At 53.3% G+C, this 15,761-nt stretch overlaps 8 protein-coding genes across 8 annotated transcripts in view; 5 read left to right on the plus strand and 3 right to left on the minus strand.

Moving 5' to 3' along the window:
- Positions 1-191: 191 nt before the first annotated feature.
- Positions 192-2,408, plus strand: UMAG_01803 (uncharacterized protein; the record flags this gene model as incomplete). The annotated part of the gene is made up of 1 exon (XM_011389454.1): positions 192-2,408. The coding sequence occupies one exon, from the start codon at positions 192-194 to the stop codon at positions 2,406-2,408; it is 2,217 nt and encodes a 738-aa protein (XP_011387756.1).
- A 1,507-nt stretch (positions 2,409-3,915) lies between these two features.
- UMAG_01804 (tryptophan amino transferase (transaminase)) lies at positions 3,916-5,427 on the plus strand (the record flags this gene model as incomplete). The annotated part of the gene is made up of 1 exon (XM_011389455.1): positions 3,916-5,427. The coding sequence occupies one exon, from the start codon at positions 3,916-3,918 to the stop codon at positions 5,425-5,427; it is 1,512 nt and encodes a 503-aa protein (XP_011387757.1).
- A 1,190-nt stretch (positions 5,428-6,617) lies between these two features.
- On the plus strand, positions 6,618-7,784 carry UMAG_01805 (uncharacterized protein; the record flags this gene model as incomplete). Its single annotated transcript, XM_011389456.1, has 1 exon — positions 6,618-7,784. The coding sequence occupies one exon, from the start codon at positions 6,618-6,620 to the stop codon at positions 7,782-7,784; it is 1,167 nt and encodes a 388-aa protein (XP_011387758.1).
- Positions 7,785-8,032: 248 nt separating this feature from the next.
- UMAG_11899 (uncharacterized protein) lies at positions 8,033-10,162 on the minus strand (the record flags this gene model as incomplete). The annotated part of the gene is made up of 1 exon (XM_011389813.1): positions 8,033-10,162. One exon carries the CDS (start codon positions 10,160-10,162, stop codon positions 8,033-8,035), a length of 2,130 nt encoding a protein of 709 aa, XP_011388115.1.
- A 561-nt stretch (positions 10,163-10,723) lies between these two features.
- On the minus strand, positions 10,724-10,969 carry UMAG_11900 (uncharacterized protein; the record flags this gene model as incomplete). The annotated part of the gene is made up of 1 exon (XM_011389814.1): positions 10,724-10,969. One exon carries the CDS (start codon positions 10,967-10,969, stop codon positions 10,724-10,726), a length of 246 nt encoding a protein of 81 aa, XP_011388116.1.
- Positions 10,970-11,764: 795 nt separating this feature from the next.
- Positions 11,765-13,084, plus strand: UMAG_11901 (uncharacterized protein; the record flags this gene model as incomplete). Its single annotated transcript, XM_011389815.1, has 1 exon — positions 11,765-13,084. The coding sequence occupies one exon, from the start codon at positions 11,765-11,767 to the stop codon at positions 13,082-13,084; it is 1,320 nt and encodes a 439-aa protein (XP_011388117.1).
- Positions 13,085-13,720: 636 nt separating this feature from the next.
- Positions 13,721-14,590, plus strand: UMAG_01808 (uncharacterized protein; the record flags this gene model as incomplete). The annotated part of the gene is made up of 1 exon (XM_011389457.1): positions 13,721-14,590. One exon carries the CDS (start codon positions 13,721-13,723, stop codon positions 14,588-14,590), a length of 870 nt encoding a protein of 289 aa, XP_011387759.1.
- Positions 14,591-15,070: 480 nt separating this feature from the next.
- The window catches only part of UMAG_15089 (uncharacterized protein), a gene marked incomplete at both ends in the record, with an annotated part of 989 nt that continues 298 nt past the window's right edge, over positions 15,071-15,761 (minus strand). Inside the window, one exon of the mRNA XM_011389846.1 lies at positions 15,071-15,760. Within this exon, the coding sequence (XP_011388148.1) occupies positions 15,071-15,760 (690 nt within the window). The remainder of the gene's footprint in view (position 15,761) is intronic.

Below are 15,761 nucleotides of genomic sequence, written 5' to 3' on the forward strand. Positions count from 1 at the left end.
TGACCCGTTCGTTCGTTATTCACTTGAGTTGCTTATGTCTGAGCCGCGATAAACGACTCGATATCTTATATTTTCGAGCTGGCCCGTCCGCCGCGTCAGTATGATGCGTGGTGATCCTGTTGAAGGACCCTGAAATCTTCCGCTTACCCCACCATTACTAGCCACTTCTCTTCCAACGCTGGTCACAGGAGATGTCGTACGCATCCGATGTCTACGCTCGTCTCGGCTCCGAGCTCGAGCTGTATGACTCGCTACTTTCTACAGCCAGCACCCCGATCGAAAAGGACTCTGATGTTGAAAGCAAGTCGAACCTGCAAGACAGCAGCAAAGCACACCATGAGGCGGTGCAGGACCAAAAGAGGCCCATTCAAGATGTTCTAGCCGCAATCCGACCCGTTGATGGGCCGCATACGCTGCCGTCTCGAAAAACGCTGCTTAGCCTGCTAGACAAGCTGGATGCAATAGCACAACCGTCGGATGCCAGTATCGAGCCTCGCCTAGAGGAACTCAAGATCGTCGCTTTATCTCGTCTGGTGGTAGCGACATATGCAGTCGCTCTCGAAACGCTGCTTCAAGATGCCAGCAAGCTCGAAGACGAGACATGGTATTGGACCGACATCGAAGAGTCGACGCAAAAGACTTTGTCGTACCTGATCCAGACTCTTCCAGTGCGTTTGCTCAACGTTGGCAGAGAGGTGTTGGAGCTCGCAGCCAACACAGCTACAAGTACACTCAAGAGTACAATCGACACTAGCACCTCGTCAAAAGTGAGGAAAGTCGATATGGACACGGTGCGTGCTGCTTTACGCAGTATCCTCGACACGCCCAACCTGGTCACCTCCATGCTGTTTCCCTATGCGTTCCGCGTGGAGAGAGGTATTAACCTCGATGCCATCCTCGCAGAGCGCGATGAACAGAAGCGACAGGTGGCAACTCTGCGAACACAGCTCGATGCCAACAGTCAAGCGGGCGATAATCTTTCCGTCATCTCGAAAACAACCAAGAAGCAACGTGTCAAGGCGTTACGCTCGACGCTGCAGACTCTTACTCCGACCTATCTTGTGCGCCATGAGGCGAGATGTAAGCGTCGAGGATTGGTCAACGAGCGCAACCGCCTGGCTGAGGCGCTTGGCCGCTTGGCTCTGCAGCATGAAGCGCTGGCTGACCAGGCACAGGAGCTTGGCGCTTCTTCGACCGATTCGACACCTTCCAATCACATTGTGCTCGGTCATCTGAACGCCAAACTCAAGGTACTCGTCGAAAGTTTCGCTGAGAGCCAGAAAAAGCCCGATACTAAAGCCGAGCAAGACTTGAGCGACGTCAAGATCGACATGAACGCTAGCCTAACTGCCGATTCCACGCTCAGCACGCTTCGACTGTTGTTAAAAGAAGGCTTCGAGGAACAAGAAAAGCGAACGGAAAAAGTGCTGTCTCCCACAGTGTTTGGGCAACCTTCCGCATTCGTTCAGCGATGGCCCAAGCTCGTCTTCTACCCTGTCGGTCTATTGCTTCTCGCTCGATACCTTTCAAACAACTGGAATGGTATCGAGGCGAAAATGAAAGAGGCACAGGAGACGGCGCGAAGCTTCCTGATTGGGTGGGTGTGGGAGCCATGCGTAGCTCTGCTTGACACTATCCGACACGGCAACGAAGGAAGCGTAATCATGTCTCGTGAATCGCTCGCTTCGGATTTGCAATCGCTAGAGAGGATGGTGAGCGATTTCACTGCAGATAAGTATGGCACGTCGGGTGCCGAACTCGAAGCTCTCTCTGCCAAAGTGAGGGAAGGCGATCTCACCCCTGTTCTTCGAGTGTACGAAACAGAGATGAAGAGTCCCGTCAAATCGATGGTGACCGGCTCACTGATCCGCTCCTTGCTGATCCAGATTCAAAAAGCCAAGGTCGACCTGGAAGTGGCCATGTCGGGCATCGACAAGCTGCTCAAGAGCCAGCAGCTTCTTTTCGGCGCTGTGGGTATTGCGCCGGCGTTGGGCATTCTATACATCTCGCAGAGTTACGTGCGTACCAAGCTGTTGACGCTTAGCACATCGAGGTCCGAGTCATCGGGTCGAGGATATCAGATGCGCGCATGGGAAGCTATGCGTCGTGTCGACCGACTGCTTTCTTCTCCTGCCACAGCTGATGGAGCGCCTAAAGCATCGATGGAGAAGCCGCAACAACGTCGCGATGATTTGACGCAGGGCTTGTTACTGCTGGACCTGTCGACCTTGCGTTCGGCATCAGGACCGCTGCTGATGAACTTGTCAAAGGGAAAGAAGGCCGTAGCGCGTCGTTTGCAGCGTCAATTCCTGCAAGACATTCGCGACCTCGAATCGGGGGAGCACAGCGCTGTCGAACGCATGTGGAGGAGCTGGGGACATTCGGTGTTGCGCTTACCGGCACACTAAAGCATACGCTCGCACGCTACCACTCTGTGACTGCGATCCATCAGCGACAGATTGATGCCAGCCAATTCCTTGATGTCAGTGCGAGAAGCCGCCTTCATTTCGGCTCGGTCGCAGTGGTAAAGCGACTTGCATTCGTCTTCTGTACAACGGGGGCAGGTAATAATGTTATGACCCACAAACTTAGTTACTCGTTTTTCCCGGCGGCACTGTGACTAAAGGGGATTCGAATCGTGCAACCTCGCTCTGCCTGAAGTCTGCAACAATAACAGCATGAGTCGGGTGTAAACGTCCATTGTGGGAATTTGTGGATTGGTCACGCAGATGTGCGTGAGAAAGCTGCCACGGTGATGGCGACGGGGGTGCGAGCCGCAAAGTCGAATAAGCGCGATTAACCGATGGTTTTTCCGAGTCATACTCGTGACTTAAGGTTACGCTCGTTTCGATTGACACTGGCAACGCAAGCTGTTGACAAGCCTATCTTTGGGAAAGTACCGTGACAGCGATGTCAGAAGCTTGTTCTTGATTTGGTGCACCGAATTGTGCCGGATTGCGATAACAGTATCAGGGGCCATACATGAACCGAGCGTCTGACTCGAGAATACTGTGAGTAAACGACGGCAGGATGGGGTCTGTGTGAACGCTCGGGAAATTTCACGGAGAGTTTTGGGAGACTCGCATTCATCATATCACTGCGTGCTACGGGGGATTTTTTTTCCCTTCTCTCGCCAAGAAAGCGCCATTTTGGCCCAACGTAAGCATCTCGTCCAAGGTCTCGATCAGATTTTTTTTTTCCCCTTCTGCCGTTCCTGTGATTGCTGATAGCGCGGTGGGTTTCGCGGCTATACAGGACGGCTAGTTACAATTCACGATTTACGATTGTCAACTGACACCCTGCTCGTTATGCAGGGTCAAAGTTTCCGATTTTTTTTTTCGTTTAGCTACGACACAGCAGTCAGAGTCATCTCCCCTCACCGTGTTTGTTGGTCTGGCATGGCATTGTTCGACAGATTCGTTGGAATGAACCTCGGCCTCGTGTTTGTTCGGTTTCCTATTATTCTACCACTTCTGCTCGTCCATTAACGGTGTCACACTTCATAACCCACCTTGAGCTCACCTTGCCTTTATCATCATCCTTCTCCTCGGCATTCTCCCAACCACTCACGACTGTCCCACGAACAGCACAGTCCCTTGCATCAATCTTAGAGCGTTGTCGTCCTTTCTTCCGTGTCTACATCGTATCCACCCAAAACGGTACTATCGCCGACGTCAATCTCTACAGCCAACTAGCGCACGCCAGCTTGCGCTAGTTCTCGAAACAATCTTTGGATCTCGGAGCAATACATACAAATTACAGCATCAACAGGAGGGCATATAAGCCTACACCAAAAGCCAGAGCAAGGAGAAGGCCACGCTCTCACACCATTATCAACCGCTTTTCGCTATAAACTTGGTCTCTCCAATATCCTCCCTGTCAAACCATACTTTTCGCTCCATTACGCAGACTAAAATGACACCTTCCGCCCAAGTTGCCAATGTCGACCCCAACCCTTACTTTGGCGACAAGGTAGGAGACCTAGCTTCTACCTCGGAAACCTACCCTAAGGCAAGCCGTGTCGATCCAGCGCGGTTCCTCAGCCAGGTCTCGCACGATCGACCGGCTTCTGCCATCCGATCCCTTTTCCCTGCCGAGTTGATCCCCGGTATGCTGTCGCTGCTTGCTGGTAAGCCGAACCCGGACACGTTTCCATTTGAGAGCCTCTCGCTGAACCTCAAGCCGGAAGCTGAAGCTGGACCGACGCAGCTCAACATTCAGGGCGAAGACCTTGTATCGGCGCTTCAGTACGGTGCCACTTCGGGAATCCCCAAACTCGTGCAGTGGATCACTGAGCTTCAAGTACACATGCACAAACGAGAGGCCGTCACGCCCGGTTCCAAGCTCGACGGTGTCGCAGGCAGGACGCCTTGGCGCGTGACCACGGGCAACGGATCGCAGGATCTGCTTAACAAGACCTTTGATGCGCTGCTCAACCCTGGCGATGTGATCTTGGTCGAATCGCCTGCGTATACGGGTATCTTGCCTTCGTTAGTGATGATCAAGGCGAACATTGTGCCCGTGACCAGTGACGATCAGGGTATGATGTCAAGCCGGCTTGCCGAGATCTTGGCAAACTGGGAGACGGATCCTCAGACAGCTTCACTCGCGCGACCCAAGTGTCTCTACACGACTCCGACTGGTGCTAATCCCGCTGGAACAACCGCCTCGGATGAGCGCAAGCGACAGATCCTTGCACTTGCTCGACAGTACGATTTCCTAGTGCTCGAAGACGACCCCTACTACTACCTGCACTTTGAAGGTCTAGACCAGGACGCTGTGACACGACCTCGATGCCGAAGCTACTGGTCGCTGGAAGAGGAGCACCGCGAACGATGGGGAACAGGTCGGGTCATTCGTTTCGAGAGCTTCTCCAAGATCCTTGCCGCCGGACTTCGACTCGGTTTCGCGACAGGACCCAACGAGATTCTTGACGCAGTCGATGCCAACACTGCCATGTCCAATTTGCAACCCTCTGGTCTGGCCGGTGTGGTGGCGTACACACTGCTCAACTATTGGGGTATCCCGGGCTTTTTGCGCCACGTCGACAACGTGGCGCGATACTACGCTAAGCGTCGTGACAATTTTGAGGCTAAAGCGAACAAGGTATTGGGCGCAGCTGGTGTAGCACAATGGGTTACACCGGTCGCCGGAATGTTTTTGTGGCTGAGGCTCAACCTTCCACCCACAGGTCAGGGTGAGTCGGAAGGCGACAGTTTTGCCTTGATCTCGGATAAGGCCAAGGCGGCAGGTGTATTGGCAGTACCCGGCGTAGCATTCATTCCGGACGGCAGCAAATCGTGCTATGTGCGCACCAGTTTCAGTATCATTGCCGAGGACGATGTCGAAGAGGCCTTCAATCGCCTCCGAAATGTGGTGCTGGACGCCTGGAAGGACGCTGGTAAGCCGATGCCTGAGCTCGCTTAAATGGGCTTGCTTGTTGAATTCAGAGCGATAGATTCGCATGTTCGTATGTCCCTCTCTGTCTTTGTTGATGTCACATCTCGTCCACTTTCTTCTCAGCATAGAATTCCATCTCGAACCCGCGTCGATTGAACATCATGCATTGACCCTTGTCTGAGCTTTGTCCGTGCTTTGGTTACGATTGCATCCAGCAGCAATCGTTCCGATTTGCTTTCTGACAAGCGAATCTGTGAGCGCCTTGTGCGCATGTGCGCATGACGAAGCAGGGTCCAAGCGTGATCCAAGACAAGTTAGACGCGACTTGCTATTCGAGTACGGGGTCGTTTCTGCACAGGTACCACGAAAAACCGGATCGACCTCGAACGTGAAAAGAGCTTGGACACAGAACGGAGACTGACTCTCGATCACGGACGATGGGCAGGATTGCCAGACTCTGACCATCTCGTCGAAAGCAGCAGCGCGTCATGTACGCTGTGAATGTGGATTGCTGTGTCGATCGGAGATCAAAATAGCTGAAAAGTTAAGCTGCTATCTTAGGGATATGAGTATTTTAAAAATGGATTTGATTTTCCGTGAAGCACAAGAACGGAAGAACGCCATTTGACGTCACCTCTGATTTAGTGCCGTGCTGATCCACTTTGCTCGCAATCTTCAACGCGTCCTCTGCAACGACAGGGTCGAGCTTGAGAAGAAACCGCTTTCAGTTCTCATGGCACGAGCAACACAGCATGGCATGCAACTCGAACTTGATTAGTGTAGCTTCCCTGATGGGTTAGGGTTGGTCTATGCCCAAGATGGATATTTCTCCTCCAGACCCGCTTGTGCAAGTGTCGCTTCGATGCGTGTGTCAAACATGGCCAGCCTCGTCATTGAGCATGGCAGCGGAACGCGGACGCTCGCGTATCGTCCTTGTGTCCACTCTCGTCGTGTAAAGCTGCCGTCCTCGTCAAAGGTTCCTCTTATAAGAGACGTCTCTCTTTAAAAGAGCAACGCGTCGAAGTTTCCTCATCTACCATTCACCACCTTGCCCCCTTGCCACGTGCTAGCCTCGCCCCGAACTGGGTCCAGTTCGGCCCTTGCTTCCTCACCCATCTGCGGTCATCAGCCTGAACGAGCCGCGTAATTGGGCCACCAAATCCAGTGATTCTTTTGCCCGCCAATCCCCAGCTCGGAGCTGTCAATATACATCCAAAATGGCCAAGATCGGGTGGTTCGGACTGTTTTACCTTCTGCCCATCGCCACGTTCGCATGCTGGACTACGGCTATCGTTGGACTGCTTGTCATCTGGGCGGTGCGTGATCGGTTCCGCGAGTATGAATCCGAAGAAGCCTCAGTGGTCTTTATCTCGGACGTGGGAGCGCAGCACAAGACGTTCTTCATCATCTTTTGCTCTTGCACCGCTGGGTTCTACATCCTCACCACGCTTGCTGAACGACACTTGCGTCACCAACGCCGAATTCCAGGCTCGATCCGGAAAAAGCAGACCATCTTGGACATCTGCTCGGTGATCTGCGCTGTCATTGGTTGCGTCGCTTTGATCCTGCTTAGCGTCTTTGATGCATTCAACCACTCGACGGTTCACTGGAGTATGACGCTCATTTTCGTCGTGTTCGTCGCGCTCTCGGTGCTGTTCCAGGTGTTACAGGTGTTCTCGCTTTCGCACGACTATGACAGGCTGGCAACGCTCAAAGTGATTGCGATCATCAAGGCCATCATCTTGTCGTTGGCAATTGCGGGGGCGATTGCTTTCATCATTTGCTATGGCATTTGCAGGGGCGATGCGCTGCCGGGCAACGACCGCTGCGATCGGATTATTTCTGCAGCAGCAGTCTGTGAGTGGGCGATTGCCTTCTTGCTCGCCATCTTTTTCCTTACGTACCTCGTTGATCTATGGCCTGCGCACAAGCGTGCCAGGTTGGGTCTTAGCTTGGACGGAGGCTTGGTTGAAAACAAGCAGCTCGCCAAGGAGCAAGGTGTCGACGACAAGCCTACGGCTCCTTACGCTATCGATGGTGTTGAAAACAACAACACGTACTACCCAAGTCAGGCTGCTCAGCAGTACCACAATGGCAACACTGGTAATGCTGTCTACCCTGCTCCTGCTGTCGCGCATTCCGTTACGTCTCAACACGGCGTCCAGCCAAGCCCGGCTGGAATCGCCGCTATCGAGTCAAGCCCACTCAATGCTCCTTCCACTTTACCCGGCTCGGAGAGAGGCAGTCTCTACCAAACCCCCATGACAGAGGCCCGCCCTTACCCCAACAACGACGTCACGCACAGCTTGTACACCAGTGACCCCGCCTACAACACCAGCTATCCACACCCTACCAATGCCCCCTCTCACAACACCTTCCGTTGAACAGCCGTGTCCCATAGTCCTTCTTACTGCTTCTCGAGTCTGGATGTTTTCGTATAGATCGATTGCAGACCCAAGATGCACGTCTTCACCCCTGTATACTCTTGGATACCATTTCATGATCGATCCCATATGAGATTTCACAGACCAGCTTAGCCTAGCAGTGTGTCGACAGCACAAAACCTCACGATCTGCTGTGTGATAAAGGTGCATTGCTTGGAACATCTACCGAGAGTGCGTGGTGTGGGTATCTAGACCCGCAGATACTTGATCAGTACCTGCGGCGGCTCGATGCCAAACTGGTCTCGCTGCCTCGCGATCAGCGTATCCAGCGTTAGAATGGGGCATTGCTCTGCAACATATCGATCGCCTTTGCGACTGTAGTCCATCACAGCAGGTGCTGGTTTGAATCCCTGCTCTTCCTCATCTAGATCCAATAAGTCTGCTGCAGAACCAGCCCTTGAGCGCACCTCGTCATTCTCTTGGTCCTCTTGGACTTCTTCGTCGGCATACATCGAGCTGCCAAATGATGACGATGGCGTCTGTACCGGAATGAGTTCTTCTGGATCACCCTCCTCGTCCCAGTTCACCTTGTTCGGCCCAGGACCCGCCAAGATGGGTATTGCGCGTGAGTGTACATTTGTGTCCTCTTCATCTTCGTCTAAAGTGGGCGGCGATGGCTCTTCTAGAGTATCGCGTGCCCAGTCCATACCCCATGTCGAGAAGAGGGTGGTAAAAGTCCAGTTTCGGAGATCACGAGCGTGTGTCGATTGGATCGACTTTTGATCTGGATCCTCAGGTGCCATTCGATTCAGACAATATCGTTGCGTTAGCGTTTCCACCAGTATACGATCGAAGAAGCCGTCCTTATAAGCAGCGCGGTACTTCCGCAGGTCTTTGCGAGATTGCAATTTGGTAGTTGCACCCGTCGAGTCGGCGAAGAATTCGGAGGACGGCGTGGAACGATGAATCGCGGCAGGGTCGCTGAGCAATGAGTAAGTGCAGATCGAATCAATGATAGCGTCAACAAGATCCGATTGCTCTCCAGAAGTCATGTACGCTTCTCGTGTATTCTGTGCTATGCCAGCCAAGATGCGCTCAATGACACGTTCGACCATGAAGCGCACCGGATCGTTCAACGCAAGGGCAGCAAGAGCTTCGTCGAGCTTGGGATGCATTGAATCGCCCATCGGTGTAGCTGTGGCCGAGGTCATGGGTGATGAGCCGTTTGCACGAGCAGGCAACGTCCCCCAGCCTGAACCTGTACGGCCAAGACCCGTACGATTTGCTAGAGGTGTGGCGGTGCCGGAAGTGCCAAGCTTGAGAGCAGGCGTGCGGTTTCCGTTGGATGCCATGCGTAAGCTCTCTGTCTTGATGACATTGGCAATGAAAGTGATACGCTGAAGACCATGTGGAAGCGCTGGATCGAGGATACGCTTCTGAATTCTGGCTGTGTAGTCGTTGCCCACCAGCGCTGCTAAGAGTGGGAGCATAGATGTGGGAATGCCGAGAGCAGCGGCCAGCTTTGGTGAAGAGTAAGAGGTAAAGCGAATGGCTGTGAGCGTGCCTTCTTTGGCGTCTAGTGGAGGTCTGTCAAGGGTCTGAGCTGATGCAACCAGAGCTGGTGCGCCTTTTCCTCCTCTTCTTCCTTTTGCCTTTCCACCTTTTCCAACTTGTTCGAACCCATCGTCCTCGAAAGCGCCACTAGCGACAGCAACCGATTGCGGGGCGTGAGGGTGCGCCTTGAGCTGCACGAGGTACTCGATCGTATTGAGGGGCACGTAGCCGCGACAGTGAGAGGATCGAGCACAAAGAATGAAAAAGTCAGAGTCATTACTGACTGCCCAGCCACCCAGATCGTTCGCAAGCTGGGCCACAGGACCGTCTGCTTCGATCTCTTCGATTACAACCTTGACATTGCACTGGCGAAGCGCTTCGAGCGTACAATCGTAAAGAAGCGGAGGAAAGACACCCATTGAAGCCTGAAAGCTGGGCTTAAGACGCCACGATGAGCGCATGAACGCCGAGTTGTTGGACGCGCTCTCTCCTAGACGTGACAGCACTGTTGGGATCTTAAGTGGAAGATTAGGGCCATCAAAGATAAAGATAGGCTCGAGACCTGCCTGTCGCAATGCATTCACGACTCGACGGACGTGCAAAGTATAGCCGATGTACTCGCCACCGCGAACAGATTCGGTGAAAAAGTCGAGATAGATGCGGAAGATCCACGCCCAACCGTCAATAACGAAGGGCCCACCAGTGGTGAAAGCGTTTGACGAGCTCGAAGCTGCATCGGCAGCGCCCTTCACGGGAATGGTCACCTGCTCAGAAACCGCAGAGCGGATCTGTTCAACGTACGAGGTCAAGCCCTTGACTCCCATAGTTTGCTCGATCTGCTCCGTGTTGGCCGTCTAGCTTTGGACTCGGTGAAGAAGGAGAGGAGGGACAAACACCAAGATCAGTCAAGGTCGTTCGTGTGAAATGCAGACCTCCACACAAAGACTTGGCTAATGGTCAATATTTTGGTGCGGAGCCGCAACTCACGACTCAGACTCACTCCTGACTTGACGACGCAAAAAATACAAAAAACAAGAAACAAGAAACAGAAAAGGACACACTAGGTACGTCAGTCACGAGTCACGAGTGACGCACGCGCATAACCACCCTGTGACGGCTCCAGAACTGAGCTGTTAGGCCGAGAAGAACTAAGAACCAATCGTGAATCGTGAATCGTGAATCGTGAATCGTGAAAATCGTGAGTGTGAATCTTGGATTTCGGCAAAGACCTTGTGCCTGGATCGTCTTGCACGTTGGACAATCACGAATGGTTTGCGGATCTATTTATCGCCGTCTGATGCTTCTATTGTGTAATGGATGACATTCACGATTGTTCAGATCTGATGGAGCATGATGCGGCTGAAACAGGGCGGACGTTTTCCTTCCTACATTCTGTTCAGATGAAAGCACGTGGTCGTATGGCAGAGACTCGACAACTGAACCATGAACCAAAACTGCGTTCGGCAACTTGGGACTGCTCGGCAGCTCGAACTGTCTTGCTTGGCATTTTCCGCGTTGCCTGAGCGTTGGCTTTCGTCTCTCAGTATCGTTGCGGCAGAGAGAAAAAAATGCACTTCAACGTCGGTGGGCAAGAAGCAAGGTCCGATTTGATCTCTTTTCGAATGAGACATCTTCTGACGCGAAAGAAAGTGGACTCGGAGCTCAAGAGGAGCGTCACTTAAAGACAAGAGTTAGGTAGAGAAGATGAGAGTGGGGGATCCAATGACGCCAAGATCGCAGCCACTGCCGCCTGGAAGCCGTCGGCACCACCATGAAACTTTGAGGATATCGAATGCGTTTACTTGAGCACTTGGGCACGTCTGGCAACTTTGCTAACCGCTTGCGTCTCTGCCCTGCTCTAAGATTGTGCTTTCGAGTGGTCAGAGTCTGTGAATCGTGAGTGTCAGACTTCGTGTCTGTCAGCCTGCCGAGATCGCCGGCTAGTTGAAATATTAGCGGAGATCGCGCCTTGATTTTGCTTGGCAACTCGAGCCCCAATCACGAATCACGAATCACGAATCACGAATCACGAATCGGCTTTGCTGCCAAAGATGGCTTACGACACTCCAATTTCACCTTTGGACCTGCTCAAGGATGCCGACTGGAATGATTGCAAGGCAGAGTGTCCACCCGCCGACTGGCCTCGGATGAAACCCGTCGCGCACGGCCGCAGTATTCTGCCGTGGGGACGCGGACTGCCCACTCGGCTCAGTCCATTCACGTCTCCCTTCGGTGCGACATAAGGGTCTCTGTTTTAGCCGCCTCTCTGCTTTAACCGTTCACTTGATTCACGATTTCCGCCTGACCGTACATCCTGCCACCTCCAACATCACCATCCTCATCGCAACGGTCGCCAACTTTTTGATCCTTCCGAATTGATCAATCTTTCGCTTCGCTTGACTGTCTACTTACACACTCCCGCGCCCATGGCAGAAGCACGCAAAGCAGTCGAAGACCTCGTCCGCCTTTCGAGCCGCGTAATTCGCATCCTCGGCCAAAACCCGGGTTCTTATACCCTAGCCGGAACTAACACGTACCTCATCTCAACTCCTCCTGTGACCTCTTCTAAGCTCGTATCCCGCCCTTCCGTATTGGTTGATACTGGCGAGGGAATCGAATCGTACATTCCGATCCTGGAACGCGCTCTCAAGGGCGCTGTCGATGGTGATGCACTTACCAAGCCAGCATCGTCAAAGCGTCAAGATGCGACCGAGGAGGATGAAGAGGACGAAGATGATCTTACATCGTGGATCTCCGACATCGTCCTGACCCACAGACATCATGATCACGTTGGCGGCCTGCCCTCCATCCTTTCTCTGCTCTCCAGGTTAAGAGCAGAAGCGACGGTGACGTTGCCTGCACCAAGGATACACAAGTTCCCCGATGCCGAGTCGGATCCAAACCTTGTCAACATGCTGCACAGCCTGCCAAAAGGCTCGTTTACTCCGTATAGTCAGAACGAAGGCGTAGCGTCGCCTCTATGGCCGCTGCGTGAGGGTTCGGTTGTCCGTGTGGCCAACGACGACAACGTTTCTTCTTCGCTCCAGGTACTGCACACACCTGGCCACACGGCCGACCACATCTGTCTCTTGTTGAACGAGGAAAAGACGCTACTCACAGGTGACCACGTTTTGGGTGAGGGAACTACAGTATTCGAAGACCTTACTGCGTACATGTCGAGTTTGCGCAAGTGCTCGCATGCTTTGGAGCAGCTCGGGCCTTCGCAAGTCGAAGCGGCATGGACGGACGAGAATCGTCTGTACCCTGCCCATGGACCCGTAGTGGAGCAAGGCAGAAAGATGCTCAAGCAGTACCTCGACCATCGACTCGAACGAGAAGCGCAAGTTGTCGAGTTGCTCAAGACGTCACCGGAAGCAGATGGAGCTCCAAGTACATCTACGATCACAGTTGCGGGCATCGAGCATCAAATTGGTTCGCCCTGGAAGATCCGGCAGATGGTGCTCAAGCTGTATTCGAACTACCCAGAGAACTTGTTCCCCGCGGCAGCGCGTGGATTGTACCTCCATCTGCGCACATTGTCATCTCCAGATGTCGAGCAGGGCAAAGCCTCGCGAGTGAGGTGTCTACAGACCACATCTTTTGCCAAGGGAGCGTCGGCGGAAGCGGTCGAGGATGTGGGCAACTGTCCACCTATGCCGCAGAGCGATGCGGAATGGGTCGAAGCGATGGAGCTCAGCTGGGCGCTCCTTTTGTCTCCATCGTCATCTATGCAGTCGGCCCTCTAGGCTCTGTCCCATCTCCAATCAACTTCAATATACCATGATTCACGATTGTGGATTTGCCCCTGTTTGTTTCATTCTCGTTTCCCCCCTATTGGACATGGTCAGGTCCGTTTGTGAGTGAGAAGGGCGAGCAACGACGTGGGCGGGTGCGCTAAATTCATGCATTCCGGCACAATTCAAGGCTTGGCGTGCATCAGTGTTCGGCACGGTAACTAAGTTACTGTATTTCCAGACTCACTCATTCGTGATTCAGATTGCCAGCACGTGCTGAGCCTGCGGCTCGAACGTCTCATGTCTTGAAGGCTGCCCAAAGAGATGGAACTCGGAAATCGTGAATGTCACGCGTGAACACGAGAAAATACAGCCAGTGTTAGAGGTGGGACAAGTGACATTCGAGCAGATTTTGCGTGTTCGCACGTCCGTGTTCATGTTTTAGCATGCGAGGGTTTTTTGTGTCGTTGGAACAATCACGAAGCACGAATATCGGCCTTGGCAGTCGTGCAGTCGTGGTTTGGGGTGGTTGGAAGCTGAGTTGTAGACGAACACTTCTTGGCTTGCCTCTACCCGTCATCGCATCGCTGTTGGTGGTCTCGACCAAATTCAGCTGCAAGCATTATCGCCAGTAGCGTTGCAGCAACGATGGTGTCGAGATTCTTCCAACTCGTCTTGTTGGCAGGGATGATCTTACTCATCCCATCGTTTCTGTACCTTTCGCATCCGTCTCAGCCAACACTGACGGATCCAGCAACAGGGCTCGCCTACACGACTGATTCGATCGTCCACGGTGAAACGACCAACGATCTTGCACAGATATCACAGGGCAAAGGAGTCGAACAGTCGGATTGGACCGCATGGAATTGGCATGATGCTTCTGCTAATGTCAACAAAGGTGTACACAAGGTCGAAGATCAAGTGAAAGGTTTCATCGATCATTGGCGTCCCAATGGCGTCTCACCAGACAACCAAGTCGCACCCTCGGAATCAGCAGCTCAACTTAAAACCAAACCATCGTCTTCGCACCCATCGACCACAACAAGTAGCACCAAAGATGTCGAGCGTCTACCTGGCATCATTATGCCCAAAATGGGCAACACCACTGCCAAAGAAGCACTCGGACGTTCCACATGGCACTTTCTTCATACCATGACATTACGTTTTCCCGAAAAGCCGACAAAGCAGGAATCGGAAACGCTTCGAAGCTTCTTCTATACGTTTGCGCAGCTGTATCCGTGCGGGGAGTGTGCGCGCCACTTTCAGCAACTCATTCGCGAGCTTCCGCCCCAAGTGGGCTCGAGGAAAGGCGCAAGTAACTGGCTGTGTGTTGTGCACAACGAGGTGAACAAGAGTCTGGGCAAACCCGAGTTTGCGTGCGATAAGCTCGACGAGAGCTACGATTGTGGTTGTCGAGACGACCCAACCAAGCTCAAGAGTGCCACAGTCACACAAACATCCAAGCTGCTCGCAGCGACGCCAACCACGACCTCGCAAGTGTTGACGCCCATCGCATAGCGCCGATCCTCGCCGCTCGAAACATTTGCATCGCCCCCAGTCACGCACATTCTCGAGACCACAGCGTGTCATACGGAAGAATCTCGCTTTATACCACTTCTCGGCTCATGTGCAACCCATCCCGTCCGCGCACGTACCTACAACACTGACCCTCTCTACTCTCGCCGCATGCACACGCCATGCATCTTGCCTCTCAGTTCGACTTTTAACTGGTGGAATGAGAATACCAGATTCCTGCGTGCATTTCTTGACCAGTGTGCAAAGAAATAATGGAAGAGAAGAAAAGTGCACTTGGCAATGACGATGACGACAAAAGCAGCCAAGGAAAGCGAAACAAAACGAAAAAAAGTCAAGGTCCCAAAGCTCGGACATCGTCAAGACTCGAGCGGGGACACTGTTGGACTTAGCCAAGAAAAGATGGAACCGGCCCATCGAGCCATGGTGCAAAGTCTGCAGGTAGTCTAAGTATGAGCAGGGATATTACCTGCGGACAGGGACGAGGCCACGTCGACGGCGACGCTGACTCGCTTGCTGAACCGAGGCGAGATACGACTTGCCTGTTGAGCTGAGCGATTGACCTGCCTGGTTGGGAGTCAGATCACCATAGGGACCGTTGTTGGCATCCGAGACCGAGTAAGCAGCGACGCGCGAGTCCGACTCGAACAGCTGCACCATCTGGCTCAGCACCGAGTCGACCTTGTTCTGATCGCAGTAGACCGGTGAGGGACCCTGGTAGTTGATGCAGGCAAACTCAGTGATCCACATGGGTTTACCGTACTGGGCAAAATGATCCAGGACACCCTTGACGCCGTCCATGTTGTCCTGGAAAATGTGCACGGCAATAATGTCGGGTTGCGTCTTGACCGCCTTGAGGAATGGGCCGAGCCACTTTTCGTCCTTCTGCATAGCCATACTGGGCGAGATGAGCTTGGCACCAGCCTGCTTATGAGGAGCGAGCCATTGCTCCCACGCAGCAGCAGCGTCCGCGACCGAGATCACACCGGACGAGCCAGAGCCGGAGAAGTCGGGCTCGTTGAAGCCCATGACAAACGGAGCCGAACCAGGCTTGAGCTTCTTGAATGCTTGGAAACGCGACCAGTCATCGTCATGATTGACACGGCCAAGGCCCCAGAGCAATGGTACGGAAAGGATGCCGTCGCCGTTCGGGTGT

This window comes from Mycosarcoma maydis, chromosome 3 (genome assembly GCF_000328475.2).
Source record: "Mycosarcoma maydis chromosome 3, whole genome shotgun sequence".
In the NCBI taxonomy this organism is placed as follows: Eukaryota; Fungi; Basidiomycota; class Ustilaginomycetes; order Ustilaginales; genus Mycosarcoma; species Mycosarcoma maydis.